The 19,391-nt window shown below is 37.6% G+C and overlaps 2 protein-coding genes across 5 annotated transcripts; both read left to right on the forward strand.

Moving 5' to 3' along the window:
• Positions 1–296: 296 nt before the first annotated feature.
• LOC122670816 (peroxisomal membrane protein PEX14) lies at positions 297–8,735 on the forward strand. 2 transcript variants are annotated; one of them, XM_043867813.1, is made up of 13 exons: positions 297–384; positions 482–575; positions 2,181–2,425; positions 2,555–2,603; positions 2,804–3,000; positions 3,503–3,698; positions 3,784–3,942; positions 5,187–5,266; positions 5,390–5,432; positions 5,537–5,604; positions 7,323–7,367; positions 7,450–7,518; positions 8,130–8,735. In XM_043867813.1, the coding sequence occupies exons 2-13, from the start codon at positions 518–520 to the stop codon at positions 8,622–8,624; spliced, it is 1,704 nt and encodes a 567-aa protein (XP_043723748.1). In that variant the 5' UTR covers positions 297–384; positions 482–517; the 3' UTR covers positions 8,625–8,735. The 2 variants fall into 2 exon arrangements, with proteins under 2 accessions (XP_043723748.1, XP_043723749.1); XM_043867814.1 differs by having other exon boundaries at positions 301–385; positions 486–575.
• A 3,589-nt stretch (positions 8,736–12,324) lies between these two features.
• On the forward strand, positions 12,325–18,553 carry LOC122670818 (AMSH-like ubiquitin thioesterase 2). Of its 3 annotated transcripts, none has more exons than XM_043867816.1 (12): positions 12,325–12,427; positions 12,548–12,606; positions 13,233–13,305; positions 13,469–13,573; positions 13,868–13,905; positions 14,081–14,333; positions 14,500–14,589; positions 15,044–15,106; positions 15,238–15,312; positions 16,850–16,912; positions 17,314–17,366; positions 18,210–18,553. In XM_043867816.1, exons 1-12 carry the CDS (start codon positions 12,368–12,370, stop codon positions 18,382–18,384), a joined length of 1,107 nt encoding a protein of 368 aa, XP_043723751.1. In that variant the 5' UTR covers positions 12,325–12,367; the 3' UTR covers positions 18,385–18,553. The 3 variants fall into 3 exon arrangements, with proteins under 3 accessions (XP_043723751.1, XP_043723750.1, XP_043723752.1); XM_043867815.1 differs by having other exon boundaries at positions 12,325–12,423; positions 12,542–12,606; XM_043867817.1 differs by lacking the exon at positions 14,500–14,589 and having other exon boundaries at positions 12,325–12,423; positions 12,542–12,606.
• Positions 18,554–19,391: the final 838 nt, after the last annotated feature.

A 19,391-nucleotide genomic window follows, 5' to 3' on the forward strand; every position in this document is an offset into this window, starting at 1 on the left:
TTATCAGGGTCAATCCGGATTCCAGACCAATTATCAGGGTCAATCCGGATTCCAGACCAATCCGACTCAATCACGACCAATTAGGGCTGGGCTGAGCTAGGCCAGGCTTTAATCTTAACCTGACCTCAAGGGCTCAGATGGGCCGGTCTTGGGCTTGGGCTGTTGTTTTAAATAACCCGGCCCAGCCCTATTCTGTAGCACAACAACTCTTGCCTCTTTTGGCAATTTGTTTTGGGTAATACACTAATAAGTAAGGAATTCAGAGTAAATGATCAGACGGGCCTGATAATGTTCGCCGTCTGTTTTCTGATATGCTCCGATATGGGCAAAAATCTCTGAAGCCTCCGTCTCCCGTTCAATTTCCCCAAATTTAACATCTTCGTCACAGGTAGTTATCGTTAATTACTTCTCAAGTTGTCTTCTTCAATCTCTATTCCTCAGGGATTAGAGATTCAGAACTTCCATTAACTTCTGTCCGTGATTTTGGAGAGATCAGTTTATTCAAAAGAAAGTCAGTATGGGTTCTGAATCTGCGACTCCCCCAAACGTTTCAGATGATAAACCTCAAAACCAAGGTGATATTTTTTTGGTTTTCATTAGCTTCTTCTCTGTTGTTTACTCACGCTCTCTTTACTTTGTTGACCTCTTTGGTTGCTGAAATGAATTCGATGTTGTTTGTTGCAATCCAACGTTAAAGGGTTGCCCCCCCCCCTCCCCCTCTCTTCCTTTTGGGGCGAAGGAGCTTTGTTTGAGAGAGTTGAGAAGTTCTGACAAATTTTGAATGATATTTAATGTTGATGCATGTTTGAATTCGTTTTCAATTTCATACAATTGGAGGCAACGAGTGAGGAGAGAAACACCTGAATCTTATAACTGTTGGAGCTCCTTACTATTGAAATATCACATAATTTAGTTAACCCACTTCCAATTTCTGGTGCCTGAAAGATTTTATGTTGATTTCTCTAGAATGCTTCTGGATTAGCTCTGTTGCAACCCTTCATTAGCACTCTTTTTATCGTCTTTTTCAAGTATAGCCTGTATGAGAGTAAAATTTTATTTTGCCTCTGCTCTCTTTGTTTTCCATGGTGTTGTGCAAGAGTTATTGTAGTCAGAAGGTCAGAGCTTAATGATTCATCTGGGTTATCCGTCATATCAATTTTTTTTTATGTATCATTTTGCTGTGCTAGGGAAACTTCCTCTGTTTCAAACTGTAGGGGTGATGAGGACATCATCATTCTTTTGGTGGACAAGAAGTTCTAAGTAAATTCACGTTTCTGCTCTGACGGTATAGCATTTTCAACAGGGTGAAAGCTGTAATGGGTGTTGGTACGTTGTCAATAAAAGTCATTAGCTTTGGGTACTATAGCCCCTTAGGAGCTATTCTCTCCTCACTCCAGTGGAAGAGTTCATTCCATCCCTCAGTCAGCCGGCTGCAGAGCAGTGTGTGAGGTCAAAGACCAAAGCAATGTCAAATTATTTGCAGCTATGTCCTAATGTTGGTCTCACAATGACTATGATGGGAATTCTGTGGATCTTATATTTACTATCTCCATTGAAGTAACTCAGTACCTTGAACTGAGGACAGAGTTGAAACTTTAATATTTCTTGGGTTTCCCTCTCTCCTTACATCTCAACAGCGTTTCTCTTCCTACACCTCAATTCCAGCAACAGGGCTCCAATTGCAGGATGGTGCTTGAGGTTATTTGCATCTCATGACTGTTGTCGTCCATCTTATCCATTTTCATGTCATCAAAAGCTTCACTGAGCTTTCCCCTTTGATCATTTCCTGTAAAACATAAAGGGGAAGTAAATTTTTGGTTCATTATGTCTTCTAAGTTAATCCATGCATAAATAAGTTCCTATGTTTTACATTAATATTGCTTTCTATTGACATTTATGATTTTTTTATGCATAAGTCTTACTTTCTCTTGAAAAAAAAAAGTTTGTACACATGAGACTTTCTCTGTCTTTGTTATATAGTGCAGTGGAAATGAAGGTTTCTTGTTAATGTCTTTTTCTTCCCAAAGCCAGTATTTTTCTTGTTTGCCTTCATGAATGGACTAAGATGTCTGAAGATGCAGAAACATGCACATGTACTCTGATCAATCTATCTATGTAGAATGTGCGCTTCATGTGCTTTTCTATGAGCATCCTTCACATAGAAAATATTTATAATGTAGGTTCAGAGCTTCAGAAACCTATGGATGGAAATGGGCAAGATGTCAAGGGAGAGACTCAGAAAGAAACTTCATCAAAATCAGTGTTTGTGAACTCAGAACCGATGAGAGAGGAACAAGTGCAAAATGCTGTTAAATTTCTATCACATCCCAGAGTTAGGGGTTCTCCAGTCATCTACAGGCGTTCTTTCCTCGAGAAAAAGGGCCTCACAAAGGAGGAGATAGATGAAGCCTTCAGCCGTGTACCTGTAAGGAATTTGCTTATAGCCTATGCCTTGTTCCTTCTCTTTCCCCTTTAAAATCATGAGGACACTTTAATGCTCCTCTCCTTCTCTCATGCCTAGGCTTTTTGAGTGATATTTCTGTATGAATTACAGGATCCGACTCCAACTGTTACAAATGTGCAGCCGGCTACCTCAAATCAAGGTAAGAAAGGAAAAAGCATTCACACCTTCATATGGATGTTGAGATCCTTGAGCTTTTAATGATAGCCCATGTCAAGGGCTTAATTCCACCCACTTAAACAGCAAAAAGGGTTATGACCATCAGTTCTTCTGTGATGCAAACTTAGCTAGCCCTCGCATTTGAGTTGACATGTTATTCTCTTATTGTATTGTTGGTGACAGATGGCCAGTTGAAGTCATCTGCAAACATGCAGGCACAAGTCCCTACACAAACTCCACAACCTGCAGCAGCTGCTCCTACGGGAAATATTGTTTCTACAGTGGCAACCATGTCAAAGTCACGGTTTCATTGGTCTCATGCTGTTCTTGCTGTAGGTTTGCTTGCTGCTTCTGGAGCCGGATCTGCCTTGTTTTTTAAGGTATTAAAACACTATTTAATCATCACACTGATCATGCAGCGCACAAATGTTGACCTACTGAGCTATATGCAAATTTGATTTACAAAGAGCTCACTCAGTGTAGCTTGGGTATGGGAATGGTTACAAATAACTCAAACTCATTTAATTTGAGTTTAATAGCAATGAGAATAATTTCTTTGCTCATGATTGAGCCATCAAGTCATTCCATAAGTAAAAACTTTGAGATAAGGATCCTCGGAACATGCTAACTGTAATTTTTAAAATAAAATTTGGAGAAAGTGTAGGCTTAACTTTCAAGAAGTACCTGCAGTTGAGACTTAAGAACATAAATTGAATACAGAATACGATTCATAAGTACTTTGCATTAGTGACTACCAGATAATTGTTCTACTGTGATTTTTTCCATAGTAGAATGTTAAAAGCTTCTAAATATCCTACATGTTTTACCCATTTGAAAATGGTTCAAATGTGGCTGCCAATCTGACAGTATATTCCTATGTAGCATGCTATTGTCCCTAGGTTGAAGTCTTGGATTAAAAAGGTTGTTTTGGAAGACGAAGAAGAACGTGATGTTGTGAAGAAAAATAATTCAAAACCAAGTTTAGCTGAAGAAGCTGCATTAGCTGCAAAGGCAGCTGCAGCAGCAGCTGCTGATGTGGCCAGAGCAAGTCAGGAAATGTTGAACTCCAAAAGTGAAGGTGGGGTATATATATGTATTTATTTATTTCCGTTCTTTATTTTGTAATTAAAATGAATCTCAGACCTTTGTGTATCCTTTGGTAGAGAAGAAGTACTTTGAGGCCTTCAGAAGTCTGTTGGATGTCCAAGTAGAGGAAATAAAGTCTATGAGTAATGCTATTCGAAAATTGGAAGCTACAAGTGACATTGGTCTTTCATCAAACAAGCAAGTAGTAGAACATATTCAATCTGCATCATCGAATGGTAGGTCATTTCCCCTTTTTCTTCCTAGGAATTGCTTTAAATTTCTGCAGATTCCTAGTATGCTCGTATTCCATGTTATTCATTTATTAAGATGCTTGGGCCATGGATTTTTCACTGTTTGGGTGTACAATATATTTGTAATTTTGGTTATGAACACACTTTTGCATCCCCGCTAATGATGTGGTCAATGACACGTTAGAGAGATGCCTCTGAATTGAGCTGTTAAACAAGCCTAAACAATAAGTTGGTCTTTTTCAAATGTCTTGACACAAAAGCCAGTGCCTGTTTAATATGCCTTTGGGCTGTTATGGCTTTCTGACAATTCTTGCTTTCAAGCGGGGACCTCATACAGCTTTTAAGCACTTTGTTGAATTTGTGTCTTGTCCTTAGATTGACTAGTGATGGAAATTTCGATGAAAGTGATGATCCTAACTGCTTTCTTTCAGGCTTCCATTAATATAGGTGCAATCTTTGTAGTATTTGTGTGCCATTAAGTGGGTCATCTTTTTTTTTTTTTGGGTAAAGATTAAGTGGGTCATCTGACCAATGGGCTTTTCAGCGTTTTCTGGTCAATGTGGAGGTAGCTCTTATTATTGATCTCGGAGGCCAAATAGCGTGTTAACCCAATAGGTCAACCATCCATTCTTTTCCCTTATTCTGTTGAGTGGGTTGGGAGAGGTGGATGGGGTGTCTCAAGTTACTTCATGTAATGCGATTCTTTGCTCATTAATCTCTGTGCTGTTAACTACCATAATTCTTTTCCTGTGTAAGATGAGTCCATTTTCTCAAATTGGGTATTATTATATTCATCTGTGAGAAATATGCCAAAAGGTTCATTAGACAAAAACTTAAATTTATTAGGATTCTCTGGTCCAATTCCTTACAACCCTTCCTCTTTGGGGCGTCTTTTGGTTTTCTGGGAAAAGAGGACAAGTAGGAGAGAACGAGAGAGAGAGAGAGAGAAAAGAGGAGGAGAGAGAGGGGAGAGAGACTTATTTTGGACTATTAACTCCCACTATACATTTGCTTACACATTGTTTTTATATTGTGCTTACTTGAATAGCAATATACCTCATGATATGCAACGTTTTCAAAGATAAGAGTTTCAAATTCAAAGACCTTGTATCGGAAAATAAATCATTTTGTAGCACCTTGCATCACAAGACTGCTTTGAGCTCTCAGCAAGTTGCCTGTCAACTAAGAAATTGATAAACTCTAATCTTTTCATTTCTTTGCTACATCAGGGCCAACAAACACATCTTGGAAGACCCCGCTGGCTGGCCAAGAAAATTCTAGAGGTTCTGGTTCACTCACAAATTCAATGGTAAACTAAGAATATCTATGGTCTGAGAATGGGTTCGCTAGCTTACTTACAGAGATGCTAATCTTCTATCTGTACTTGAGTTGCTCCAAGTTGAATTTCTAACCAGTTTTTTATGCTTATCAGCAATCGAAAGTGAATGGTACATCGGACTTTGACTTAGGCTCAGGTTGTTATTGAGGATAAGTATTGATTTACTTTGAAATCTTTTTTCATCCTCGAATAATTTCTTCCAATATCTTCATTCTCTTATGATTGGAGTGTTTTGAGCAGTGAGGCCTTCATCAACACCTGCATCTATGGAGCCTTCAGTTGCACCACATCCAAAATCATATATGGAGGTATCTAACATGACTGAGCTTCTTGTTTCTTGCCGATATGGCTAGAGTGGATAGTTGTAAGCATATCCTAGCATTTTAGAAAATAATTAAGAAATCTCGATCTGGCTGTGTTTTGGCTGTTGAACTTGACAGAGGAGCCTTGAAAGAGAAATTATATACTGGGATATGTATCTCGTTTTGGTTGTCTTAATGTGTCCTTCCAGTATGTTATTTTTCTTCTATTGTATCTTGCTTGGAGGTCTTTCCATTTTATGCAATTATACCGTTATTCATTGAAAAAAAGTAAAATTAAAGATTAACAAAAGAGAAAAAATAAAGTTACTTTGGCATTTTTACTGGATAAACCTGTTTCCAATGTGACCAGTAACTCAAGGTACAAAGGGAAATTGAGACGAGGATCCACAATTCAAAAACACAGGCCCTGGTCTTTCCAATGAGACCAGTAACTCAAGGTACAAAGGGAAATTGAGACGAGGATCCACAATTCAAAAACACAGGCCCTGGTCTTTCCAATGAGACCAGTAACTCAAGGTACAAAGGGAAATTGAGACGAGGATCCACAATTCAAAAACACAGGCCCTGGTCTTTCCACCTTAGAAAAGTAGGCTAACCTGAAGAGTGGTCCCTTCTGTCTTGTTCTTTTTAATTTTTTCACTGGCAGAGGCATTCAATGCTGTAATTTGGACCCCTGGATTTAATACTTAACAGCTATGAAAGGCACTGGCTTTACGCCTGCTGATAGCTTTCATATGTATCAATTTCCATCTTTTTAAGACTGGTATCATTGATCAATTTCATTCCCCTTTCATTTCTTTCTTCTTTTCTGGTAATTTTCCACTTCCACAGTCATGGTATTGTGTTAAATGGACTGGACTTGTATCTGAAAAATAGTAATTATTTTTTAAACAGATGAAAAAAGAAATTATTTTAATTAATTGTTATTGAGAATCAACCATAAGTGACCTAAAGCAGAATAGCAACAGACAAGATTGTTTCACCCATGATAATTTTTAAACTTCCTATAATTGTATGAACAGAGTTTCTGATAATAAATCCAAACATACCTGAACACGACCAATAAATTTGGGAACAGTCAGGTTACAATTGAGACACAGCTAAATCCCTATCCAACACCTAAATATTGGGTCAGCCATATTTCTAAGAGTGGGCATTGCGTTGTAAAATCGGATGAACGGTTTCGAGTTCTAGAGTTGGGCCACAACGTATCATTAGGGGTGAGGCGGCAGCGTGCTTCTCGTGCCAAGTCGAGATCTTTGCCCCAATTCTCCTTAGACTTAAAGAGTTCCTGTGTGGGTGGATTCCCTATTCAGTGGGCTCTAGATGTTTGATTCTGTTCTGAAGCATTATTTGTCTAAAAGAAAGAAGGGAAAATGATCTTGTGAAGCCCTGGGAGAAAATAGCATATGATCAGATAGAGCTTGTGTCAAGCCTTGTTCTAGTGACCATTTGTGTCATGAGCACATAATACTGGATATACTGGGAGTTGTGGAACTAGTGATGCATGGGTAAGGTAATATTGAGTATGATCATGAATAGCATGGGCATTACTGTACACTTTCTCTTTTTTTTTGGGGGGGGGGGGGGAGGGGAGAAAATACTGCACTTATGATATCTGCTTTGTCATTTGGTTCTTTCTCATTTTTGGATTCAAAATTTCAAGTAATGCACACTATGGGTTCTGAAACTTCTCTTTGCAGATAATGGCTATGGTGCAACGAGGGGAAAAACCCCCAGGGATCAGAGTAATTTCTCCCCCATATATTGGATTTCTCCAGTTTCATTGGATATCAATTATAATGTTCTCTAATTCTGGTCTGTTTTCAGGAGATAAACGATCTGCCTCCCAACCCTAATCAACTACCGTCGAATCCTCGATTAGCACCTAGAGCAAAGGTTTGCCTTAAGATTCCAACCATTGCATTTATCTTCATAGAACTACATACAGGGTGGCTTTGTTGAATGGAACAGGAGATAAGTAGATAACTGAATGAATGAAATGATAACTATCAGATTTGTAGTGAAGATAAATTATTATTGATGATCTACTCTCATATTCAGAGAGGACCATAGAAGCATGATGGACTGAAGTCTATCCAATGTCATAGGGAAGGCCATATCATTTGCTCAAGCCATCCAATCCATGAGATTTACCACTTGGATGTGCTACAGAAAAAACAAGTTTTATGTTCCCATCATAAGATAATCAATCAGGTGTCTTCTTTCTGGTGAGGCCAAGCATATTTTTCTGTTACGACTGTTCCAAAGCCTGCACGAGATCTGAATTTTATGTTTATGATATTGAAGTCAGTGGAATGAATTGGCTATAAACACTGAGTTGGCACAAGTTTCGTAACAGAGTTTCCATTTACAATGATTTCATCATTACAATAATGGAATGTGAATATTGATAGGAAAATCAGCAGCTAAGGAATGTGATTGGATTTGTGTTCATACCCAATTCATGTTATTTATTTATTTCATTTTTTCCCCTTGCTTCTAAACAGCCATGGGAGGTAGGTCAGGCTCAAAACAACCCCAGCTTTGGTTCTCTGTCCCATACAAATGGTGAAAGCTCGAGCTCCAAGGAACAAGAGAGCAGGTCTGGTTCTCAGTTGAATGGTTACGGTTCAGAACCTTGGTGGCAACGGAAAAACGTGAGGATCACAGAAATTGAATCTGAGGATGATCCAAAGACAACCTCAAATGGCGCAGTTGGAGTGACTAAACAGCAGGTGCCTCAGCGTGTGTGGGTTCCACCCCAGCCACCGCCTGTTGCGATGCCTGAAGCTGCTGCTGCAATCCGACAGCCAAAACCCTTGATTCAGAAAGAACAAGCAAGCAATGATCAGATAACTGTACACCCTTCAGATGACATTGATGAGTTACAGAAGGTCACAAAAATCTCAGAATCAGGAGGTCAACTGGAAATCAATGGTGAGCGTCCAACCCTGGACTCATATGAGATACAGGAGCAGGAAATAACTGCTGAAGGAAACTAAAATGAGACCAGACTTCAATCAGCCTGTGGTGCTACCCATGACTTACAGCTTAAGCAACTTTCATGCTTAAATTAATCACAGTGATGGACATGGTATATAATAATTTTGATTTTCTACAAGTGTAAAAGAAGGGGAACAGAAAACTGATATATATATATATATATATATATATATGTCTCCCATATGCACACTATTTCTGTCCAAAACACGAGAGTTTGTTTTGTGTACTGTGTGAAATGTGAATGAAAGAGTCTTCAAAGCTACTGTTGGTGGTTGTGATTGTTCAATAAGATGATTAACGTGCTAAGAGGACTACTTCATGGTTATTATTCATGTTGGTGTTTTTAATAACTGTGTAGACTGGTAGTGTTTGAAGGGTTACCTTCATACACTTGTACTGTTTTCATTTTTTTTGGTAGGTCCTACTTTATCCTATTCTATGGGGGAGGGGAGATGTGAACCAAGTGGCTTGAACCCGAGACCTCCTGATAGCAATGGGCTTCCACACATCACATGCTACCAAGTGTGCTAGACACTTGTTCACATACAATTATACTTCCTCGGCCTTGGGGGTTGAGTAGATTCCTGAACTATCTTCCAGTGTGTCATATGCACGTTATGTTTTTTTTTTTTTTTCTTCAATCATCGTTCTATACACTGATGACATAATTGATTTTTTCAAACAACTTTCAAAATATTATATTGAAAACATAGTGAGATGTCGTAGGGAATATATCCATCATGTTAGTTGCCAATAGACATCGCCATGTGGTAGAAAACCTAACAAAACAATCAACAATCAAAAAGGGCAATTGTATTCTAAGACCAGTCCATAATCCATACTGGGCTGATACGCTGATACCTATAGAAACTGGTCAAAGTTTGGGCCAAATCTGCCAAATTTGATCAGGATAAGAGGCAAGATTTGATCATAGGCTTAGGGAATGATAATCCAAAAGTTTTTCGTCACTCAGTAGACAAGGAAGAATTTCTTCACTACCAGTGACCTTATGATTGGATTCTTGGATCATCATTATATTCACACACCCGGTTAACGAAATAGAAACTATACCATGGTTTTAGGTATTGGTCTTAGATCAGTCTTATCAGGTGATCTATATCGGTATCAGATGACACCAATACTAATATCTGGCTGATATCGTATCATTGCACAGTATGATCATAAAGGTATTATGGTCAAAATACCCTATGCTATTGGTATTGGTATCTTTGAGGGTAAAACTTTTTGTTACATTCGATATTAACCGATACCATCCCTCGTATCGATCTGATATCAACCAATACCATCCCCCTTATCGATCCGATACAGCCGATACTCGATACCTAAAACCATGAACTTGGTACGAATGCTTGGCTTGTTTTGAGTTACAAGATTGCCCTCGCTAGTAGATTTATAGTTGTTACTTTAATTTAATTCAGTTTTAAGAATTGAAAAAAAAAAAAAAAAAAAAAAATTCTAGACAGACACGCTTACTGAAGATCTCCAAACAAGCACCCTCAAATTTTATCTAATGTAAATTATATGGCAACTCCAACTGTTGGATACAACGAGAATGACCTGATTTGGCCACATGTCAAATTTAATATTCAAATTCAATCATATACCTTCCAAGTCATATATTCTATATCCATGCATCGTTTCATGGTTAATTTTCTTTTGACTGAAACTTAACGTGTGAACCACCTAATATCTCTTTTATCTTCTTTCTTTTTTTTTTTTTTGGGGGGGGGGGGGAGGTAAGAGATTGTTGTCTGATCGTGAATTTTTTTTTTTTGGGGGGGGGGGGGGAGGTAAGAGATTGTTGTCTGATCGTGAAATCCTTCCATCAACATCGGGTCAATGAGAGCATACACAACAACATCACTATGGGTGGGAAATCTGACTTCATGGAGGGTGGGGTGTTAATTTTCCCCTCTCTTAGTGTCAAGGCTTAGGGGTCACGCAACCAGGTAGCCTCTTTAATTTTCTTTTTTTTTTTTTGGTTTATTGATCTAATACCGATTCATTATTGATAGTTTCAACATCGAAACTGATACCATGACCAGTATCAATCTGTATCGACTTAACAAAAAAAAATAAAGAATGGAAGACAATCGGTATCAATCCCTAGCCAAATTGTCATAATGTCATGACACCATATCATAAAATCGTCACTATGGTGTCATACTATCAACTCATCATATCGCTGCCATTTTGTCATATCATCAAATTGTTAAATTGTCATATCGATATCATTTCGCCATATTTATGCCATTACATTAAATTGCTACATCACCATATCAGTATATTATCATGGAGTCGTCGTCCTAGCGTTAAATCGTTGTTATGGTGCTATAAAGCTAAATCGCTATCATGGCATCAAATTGATATTAGTAACGTGTCAGTGTTCGTCATTGCATCAATATTTGTATAAGTATTAGTGTTGTTCGATACTGACACGATCCGATATTTTTTTTTATATTATCATCATCTTAGTATCTCATATCCGACTGATATTGGTGTTAGTCGAGACCCAAGAGAGATAGCATATTTGTACCATAAGATCGATATAAGAGGGAAAAAAATTCCTCTCCAATCCCCTAAAAGTGCAATGCAATTTGGGACTAACAGTTCAACAAAGATGTTAAATCCGATAATGCCGAGCTACAGAAGAAAGAAAAAAAAAATCGATCAATTAATTTCAGCATTATTAGATTTAACATCTTCCACGTGTAGAACCCAGTACTTCTCAACTTTACCGCATTACCTTAAGAATTTGAGAGAATTTTAATCCAATCAAAAGAGGGTTTTGACGTCGGCAGAGAGAGGAATAAGTTACATTACATTAAGGCTTGAGAGAGAGAAGGGAAAGCGGTTGAGACTTGAGAGTAGGAAAGAAGAATGGATATATATATATAAAAGGCGGTAGAGAAGAGACGACAAGAGACTGCGGTTGAGAAAAGGCCATCTGACTTTCCTCTGTTACGCGTCGGATTAACGGCATACGAAAACCCGAAGTCGAAAATATCTTTTTCCAATACAAATCAGTAGATGAAGCGATTCTCTCTTCACTATAGATGAAGACAAACTGATGTCTGGGTCCCCCTAGAGCTAGAAGGACGAAGAAGGGAATTAACTGTCAACGTTCCTCTGTGCGTGAAACCAGACAGAGAGAGAGAGAGAGAGCTTAATAAGATTATTCGAAATTTGGAAGATTTTCCCACTACAGAAGAAGGAAGAAGAAGAAGAAGAAGATCCTTTTGTTAATGCGTTTGGTAAAAGGCTCATAACCAAGAAAGGCTTATCCAGACGAGTGGAAACAGTATTGGAACAATGGAACAATGGAACTGGAAGCTTCATACGCTTTTATGGGTAGATACCAATCTGTAAGTTGAGAAAAGTTCACGGAAACCCTTACCCGATATATTATAGAAACCACAAGGTGGAGACAAAATATTCTCATTCCCCCAAAACTGTCATTCCCTGTGTTACGTGAAAGCTTGCAATTCGGCGGCAACCAACGTCATATGCCACCACACCTCTCCTGATCAAACCCCAGAAACGCCGTCCTTGTCAAGCAAACTCCATTTCCACGAGAAAGTCTGAAACACAAGAAAAAAAACTAACTAGTAGAATAGAAAGTAGAGAGATGATGGGATAAAAGTACAAAACCAGAGAGAATTAATTGTATAGCATAGAAGGAAAATGGAACCTTCAGCCTCAAGAAAGAAATCATTAACTGATGACCGATTCCCGCTCTCTTTCTACTACAGAATCGCTGATCAACTTGTGGACCAGGTATGTTCTTTTTCCCTCTTTTTTTTGGGGGGTTTGTTCTTCTTTTCCTTCCACCAGTTTTGCCCTTTCTTGCTTGGTCTCTCACTCCTTGCAACGGAGATGTTTTCTGTTCAATTAGGCTAAGACCTTTAGGGATGAACAAAGAGTACATGATCTTTACACAACTCTAAGCAAATATTGCAGGTATGTCTCCCCGAATCCTCTCTCTTTCCTTTTTAACTTTTGATTTTCATATCTGATTGGATGGAACATATTTTCCTCAAATTAAACTCCCATGACTCTTTTTCTGTTCAATTTGGGTTTTATGGATATTTGGGTTCTACTTCTTGTGCAGACTGAGCACTATTAGATTAGAATTTTATTAGCTCCTGGGTTTTCTATCCCCTCCTTCCAGGAGTGTGGTGGTGTTTTTGCGTTGATTTAGATTGTTTTTTGTTGTGGGGTACTATCTAAAATTGCCACATGCTCTGTTTCTCATCCATGAAACTGTGATAAGAGAGGGGACTAGCCATTTATTGATGTCTTCTAATAAATAAGGTTGTTTTGAGCTATACAGACTGCAATAAGGTAACTGTGGTTCACACACCTTGTAAACAAAATTTCACCCCTTCGGAAGTTTTGGTATAACCTTATTATTCTCCTAGTTTGGAGACAGTTCTGACAATTAGAAGACTTCTTTTTTCTCTCCTTTTCCATAAATATTGGGAGTTTTGTTGTTGAATGTTATGAGTAGATCCCCATCCTCATTTTGTATGTCAGCAATTCTATGAACTTTTACAAGTTAAAATTATTATAATCTATGTTCACAGGCTTGCTGGGGTGTTACCTCAACATAAGGGTTACACAACCTACTCTCCAAGAGAAAAGCTCCATCACAAGAAGGTATATTTTCATTTCCTTACCACATGGTTTATGTTAAACTATATAAAGTTCTTGGCAATATATTTTCATGGCATCATTTTCTCTGATCTTAAATACGGGCAATATTATTCAGAATCTGTGAGTTATGATTCTTTGTTTTATTGTTCATTCAATTTTGGATCAGATATATCAAGACTTCATCCAGGAACTAGAAATGTTGAAGCCTGTGGTTGGCCGTGATTTTTGGTCTCAAAAGAATAATTCTCTTTCAAGCATTACTGAGAGGAAGGTACAAACAGGAATTCAGTGTTGTGCCAGAACAAATCAAATGCAAATTCAAATTCTGATCTGTCATATATTGTGAAACTATCACGAGTGATTGCTTGGTTGTCTGTGTTTTACACCTCTGTCTCTTCTTTGGGGTTGAGCAGAAGAGACATGGTTCTAGACTTTTAGCTTTGTTCTATAAAGTAGAGATTTGTGAGAGAGGGATAGTGTAGTTCCTTTTTCCAAAGCCCAAGTTATATATACCCCTTTAATTCATAAAGGAACTCTTTCTTATGAACTATAAATTGTCCCACAGGTAACAAGTTGCTGTACTGTAGGAACAAAAAGTCAGAGGTAACACTCTTCCTTGTTCAAGAAATGTTCACTCTCTTTAGAAAACCTATGTGCAACAGGCAAAAGAGGGTGTATATTGAACATACTTCCAGATAGGGGACTCTCATGCAAAGCTGGGTCTTTTGTTGTTCCTTGTGACTTCTTTTCAATGTATATTTTCTGTGCTATATGACAGTCTCACCAGAGCTTATGAGGAAAAAACTGGGTTGGCATCTGTTTTTACAGTGGATACTACCACTGCAAAGGATCGGAATATTAACGTGCATACTGTTACGCTGTCTTCTCCTTCTCCCAGTCTTTCCTATGTACATAGCATGCCTTATGCTGGCCATGTTTCACATCTCAGTGTTGCTGATTCAGAAGATGGGGTCTCAAACTCCTCATCAAATGGGACCTCAGAATCCAGGTTCCTTCAAGATGTACATATTGTAAGTACTCAACTTTCTTGTGTGTGTTCATTTTTCTTCCACCTCCCTCCCTTTCACTATTACAGTTCTACTCTATCTTGCATACAAGTTTCTATTTGTAGTACAGATCCATCTGTTTGCCTTGAAGAAACAGGCAATTAACTGTTCAATAATTTTTTCTCTCCAGTCAGCAAGGTTGATGGAAGATTTTCTTGAACTTGCTAGAGAGAACACGGACAAGGATCTAGAGACCTGTGGGATTCTTGGTGCTTTTCTTGTAAGATCTAGGAACTTATAAATGATATGTTTTATGTTGTTATTAGAAGCAGTTGGTCTACCTTCTTGTATTTTTCTTAATTACTCCCCATCATTCTTACATTCTGGGTTAGTGGTACTGACCCCCTGCTTAAGACATCAACATTGACCAAAATTACCTCTCGGATGTGTTGTTTATTACCATCTGACCATTTCATTCTTCTCAAGGGCCACACTGCAGTTGTTTTGACCGCACTGACCATTTATTTATGTAGGCCCCTAAAGGCATTTATTTATTCTTTGGGTATGTTCTACTAGTTGGAACCTGCCAGACTAGCAGTATGACTGTGAATGACAAAATTGTTTCAATTTATTTCCTCCTTTTCCTTTTTCCATGTGGTAGGGATAGCAGGTGGGCGAAAACGCATTAATCATCATTCTGAAACTAATTTACATCCCGTATTTCCTGTATGCAGAAGAAGGGGACCTTTTATGTAACCACTTTAATAGTTCCTAAGCAGGAATCTGCTTCCAATTCTGTAAGTTTCTGGGGATTAAATCCAACTTGATCTGGTGCAAACTTTATAGCCCAGTTCCAGGCATGACCAGTATTTCGTACTGCAAAGATGCCAAAAATTTATGTCAAGTAACCACTCTTGCTGGATGACAGTGTCAGGCACTAAATGAGGAAGAGATTTACGCCATACAAAATGAGCAGTCACTCTTTCCCATAGGCTGGATCCATGTAAGTGTCATTTCTGTGATATCTGTTTTTTCTTTTAGGATGGATCCATGCTAGCTTTAAGCATGGTTTCAAATTTGTGAAGTTTCCTCATTGTTTGTCGGGGGTATTTTAATTCTTCCTTGGCTCAATTGCAATGCTTGTCCTGATGCAATGTTCTTTTTACTGCATTATGGTACATTTTTCCTTCCTAAAGTCTCTTGTTATATCAACGTGGTTTGGGGGAAAAAGAAATATATCTTCTAAAACATCTGTATGTTAAGCATCAATACAGAGTTATTTTTCATTTTTTAAGAGGTCAGAGATGAACAATTACCATTCATTGTTTAGGTGTACCTCTAGCATCATCAAACAGAGGCATTATCTATTCTTATTTAACTATCAAATTGAGTTACAGTTAGGGTCGTAGCTGTAAAAATATACTGTAGAGAAAACATCAGGAGTACACACCCAACACCATCTTCCTTATTTTTTTCAATGTGTGTTCTTTGAAGATAATTTTGCTGATCTGAACTATCAAGTGCCAAATGATTTTGCATGGCATATATTTGGCTGTTAAAACTAAATTCAAGATGTCAAAACTTGATCTTGGACAAATTTTGATTTTGTTGAACTTCTGACTTCCTCTTTATGAGTGTATTATTTGACACTTTTCATAGTAAAACTAAAATGAACTTATTGAAGGTTGAATTAAAAAAAGAAGAGAGTGACATCTCAGATATTATTCCCTAGGGAAAAAAGGTTTCTGGGTTTCAGTGAAATGTTTGAATGACTAATCAAGATCAACAATGAGATCTTTGGAGATTATAAGGATAGCTTTCAAATACCTATAGGCACACAGTAAGTTGTTCCAAGTCAAACTTTATCCATTTGAGAAAACTCCAATGCATGGGCCATATATGAATTGATATCATCAGATGGGACTCTTTTGGCATTAAATATTAGCATCAGTTATCAAATAACTTAAAAATTTGTGGTTATCACACCAAGATCCCATTTTCTTGTATACTTGTAATGATTGAATAAGCACTTCTTGGGAGGAAGTCGGAGTAGCTGTTCATGCGTATGTATTGTATAGAATTATGGAGAGATAGTACAGGAAATTGAGCTTGGCTGTCAAAGAAAAGAACTTTTTAACAAGAAAACAGCTGGAGACATGTATTCTTGATGGAAGGCTCCTGTTATGAGAACTAAATCTAAGCCTCCAAGGCTTTTTATACGTTTGTCTCAGAACCCCTTAAAATTTTTTCTCACCAGAAAACATGTTGAAAATTAGTTATTTTTTCTATTTCCTTTTTCATTGGCAATAATTATATTAAACTCAAAAAGCCTTAGAGAGTGATACAATCCAAAAGGATCTGAACCACACCCCCAGGGGGTTGGAGGAAGAAAAAGAACTGGTGTTCTTATTTGCCTATTTCTGAATCCGCCAACAAGCTTTGTGAGGCAATTGTTACATTGTATCTCTTGCTATGAAGCCACATATGTTTTTCATAGTTTATTTTATTGTACTCAATTTCTCTATATATATTTTTTTCAGACGCATCCTTCTCAGAGTTGTTTCATGTCATCAGTAGATTTGCACACTCATTACCCCTATCAGGTAACCTTTGACTATATTTAGCTCCCCTTCTCTCACATGCTATTGCAATCATATTGTTGAGATGTGTTTCTTGTGAGTAAACAATAATGTCAGCCTTGATCAGACTGTATCTATATTAAGCAATATATTTTGAAACCAGCACAGGCTGTTCGATTTAATTCATCTGTTGAGTGGTGAACTCACAACTAGCAATTGGTTGATCAATGTTAGTTCATATACACTGCCATTATAATGTAATATAATTTTAATTATCAAGTATACCTCCATCTTTCCGTATTGTTATCAGAGAATAAATTCATTTTTGTGAATTGCTCACAAGAGAGTTGGAGTTGGGTATAATACAGCTCTGCTTTTGGGATCAAACAGCTATCTAAAGTTACCTCTACTTGACTCCTGTGCAGGTAATGGTGCCCGAGGCTTTTGCCATTGTCATGGCTCCAACTGATACCTCAAGGTGCACTACACTTCACCTGAATGCTGTAGTTTAGTAACATAACATCACATATCCCCTCTTTTTTTTCCTTTTCAATAAACGTGGGACTTTGACAGTTAATTGGGGGACTTGGCAGGGTATAGTGTCTGTGTATTTATAGTTGACATGCACACTTGCAGATTTAAATAGATGGATGGATACAGAAATGATACATATCTTTTAGATTTTGTATTAATGACCATGAAAAGAGAGGGAGAGAGAGTCCTGTTAGCTGAACACATTTCACAGTGCAATGAACATCACAAAGCATTTTGAGTCTTGAGGCCCCTGAATAGGGAATAAATGAACTATATGTTCTGAATTAATTACTGTTGTAGAAACTCTTTCGAAATATCATCTGCCCTTCTCCGACTGAACAGATGTGGAGAAGTGTATACAGATAAGGTATTAGAATTGTAGTATTATGAATGTGTATAAAAAATTCAAACCAAGGGGAAACAGCAAAATTATATGTTATTCACATTGATTGTTTAAATTTTGGACTTGTTCTATTCTTGGTGGTTTTAATTGCCAAGTTTGTTTTCCTATTCTACATTCCATCCCTGTCCCCCCTCCCTTTATTGGTACTTACTTCGTATCATACTCATGGGTGTGTGCGTGCACACATACATGCACACATTTTATTATATTATGTAGGTCAAATGCATTTCTACACCTCTCAAAGTGAAGCATCTTTTGTTAATTCTGCTATAACTGACTTTACATTTCTCATGCTATGAACCAAGAACATGCTGTAGTGTTTTATTAAGTCACTATTACAGACTGTTTGCCGAGGCTTATACCGCGGTATATTTTTTATGACAGGAGCCATGGAATATTTCGTTTGACTGATCTAGGTGGTATGCCTGTCCTGAAAGAGTGCCCAGAGAGGGGATTTCACTCTCACCAGAATCCACCTGATGGTAGTCCACTATATGAGAACTGCTCTAATGTTTATATAAATCAAAATCTGAGGTTTGAAATCTTTGATTTACGTTGATTAGTGGATGCTTATGCTAGTGCAAGAGGATGATTATATGACAAAGTCCTTTGAGTTTATTGGGTTTTATGAGTTCAGTTATGCTTCCAAACCAAACTGGCCAGAAAACTGTGTTTATGTAATATACATATTTGTAAGTAATGCAATATGAACTCTCTATTTTGCTATTCCACTACAGAATGTTATTGCAGATGGCTGCTTCATTCAGGATTCAAATATTCTTATGTCCTTGTAGGAATTTGATTAATCTATATTTTATTTGGAAGAGGTTTTTCTAGTTTGGCAAGGCAATAGAGTTTCTCTAATCCACCCCATACACCTCTGCCAAAACTGAATTGTCCAAGTGGCGAAAAGCTATGAAAATCCAGTAGAAAATATAAGGAAACATGTCAATACCTTAGAGAATGTATGAGTCACCAAGGATAAAGATTTCTATGCCGACCTAGGTTTCGACTAGCCGAAACTTAGTATTTTTTGGGTAAAACTCGATATGCGATAGGCTGGTCGAAACTACTGTAACTAGGTTGGTTGAAATTGGTTAAAATTGGTCTAAACCAATCGAAATATGGTATGTTTTAAAACTTCCCGAACATCTTGTCTCAGACTCGTATGAAGCCGAGATTTGTTTTCCATGTATATGACTGAATTTGAGTTGGTAATTTGGTATGTGGCCAATTTAGACTATTTTCTAGATATCCACTATCAAAATTACCACATCACCCTTTCTCGTGGAAAAACTTGATGCTGGACTAGAGAAACTCTCTAATCTTACCAAATTAGATAAAATAACCATTGGATAGAGGATGCTAATTAGAAACAAAATTTGGTACTAGAGTTTCCACTCTGAAATGGTTCCACTAACATCTCTTCAAATAATACATGCTTACATGACAAGATTATTGTGGACAATACATCTAAAATCTGGTCAAATTCAAAATTTCATGTTGACTCTTTAGTAAAATTATCAGCTAAGCTCTCTCCATTTGGCCACTCTAGGAGCAAGCACT

This window comes from Telopea speciosissima, chromosome 8 (genome assembly GCF_018873765.1).
Source record: "Telopea speciosissima isolate NSW1024214 ecotype Mountain lineage chromosome 8, Tspe_v1, whole genome shotgun sequence".
NCBI classification, from domain to species: domain Eukaryota; kingdom Viridiplantae; phylum Streptophyta; class Magnoliopsida; order Proteales; family Proteaceae; genus Telopea; species Telopea speciosissima.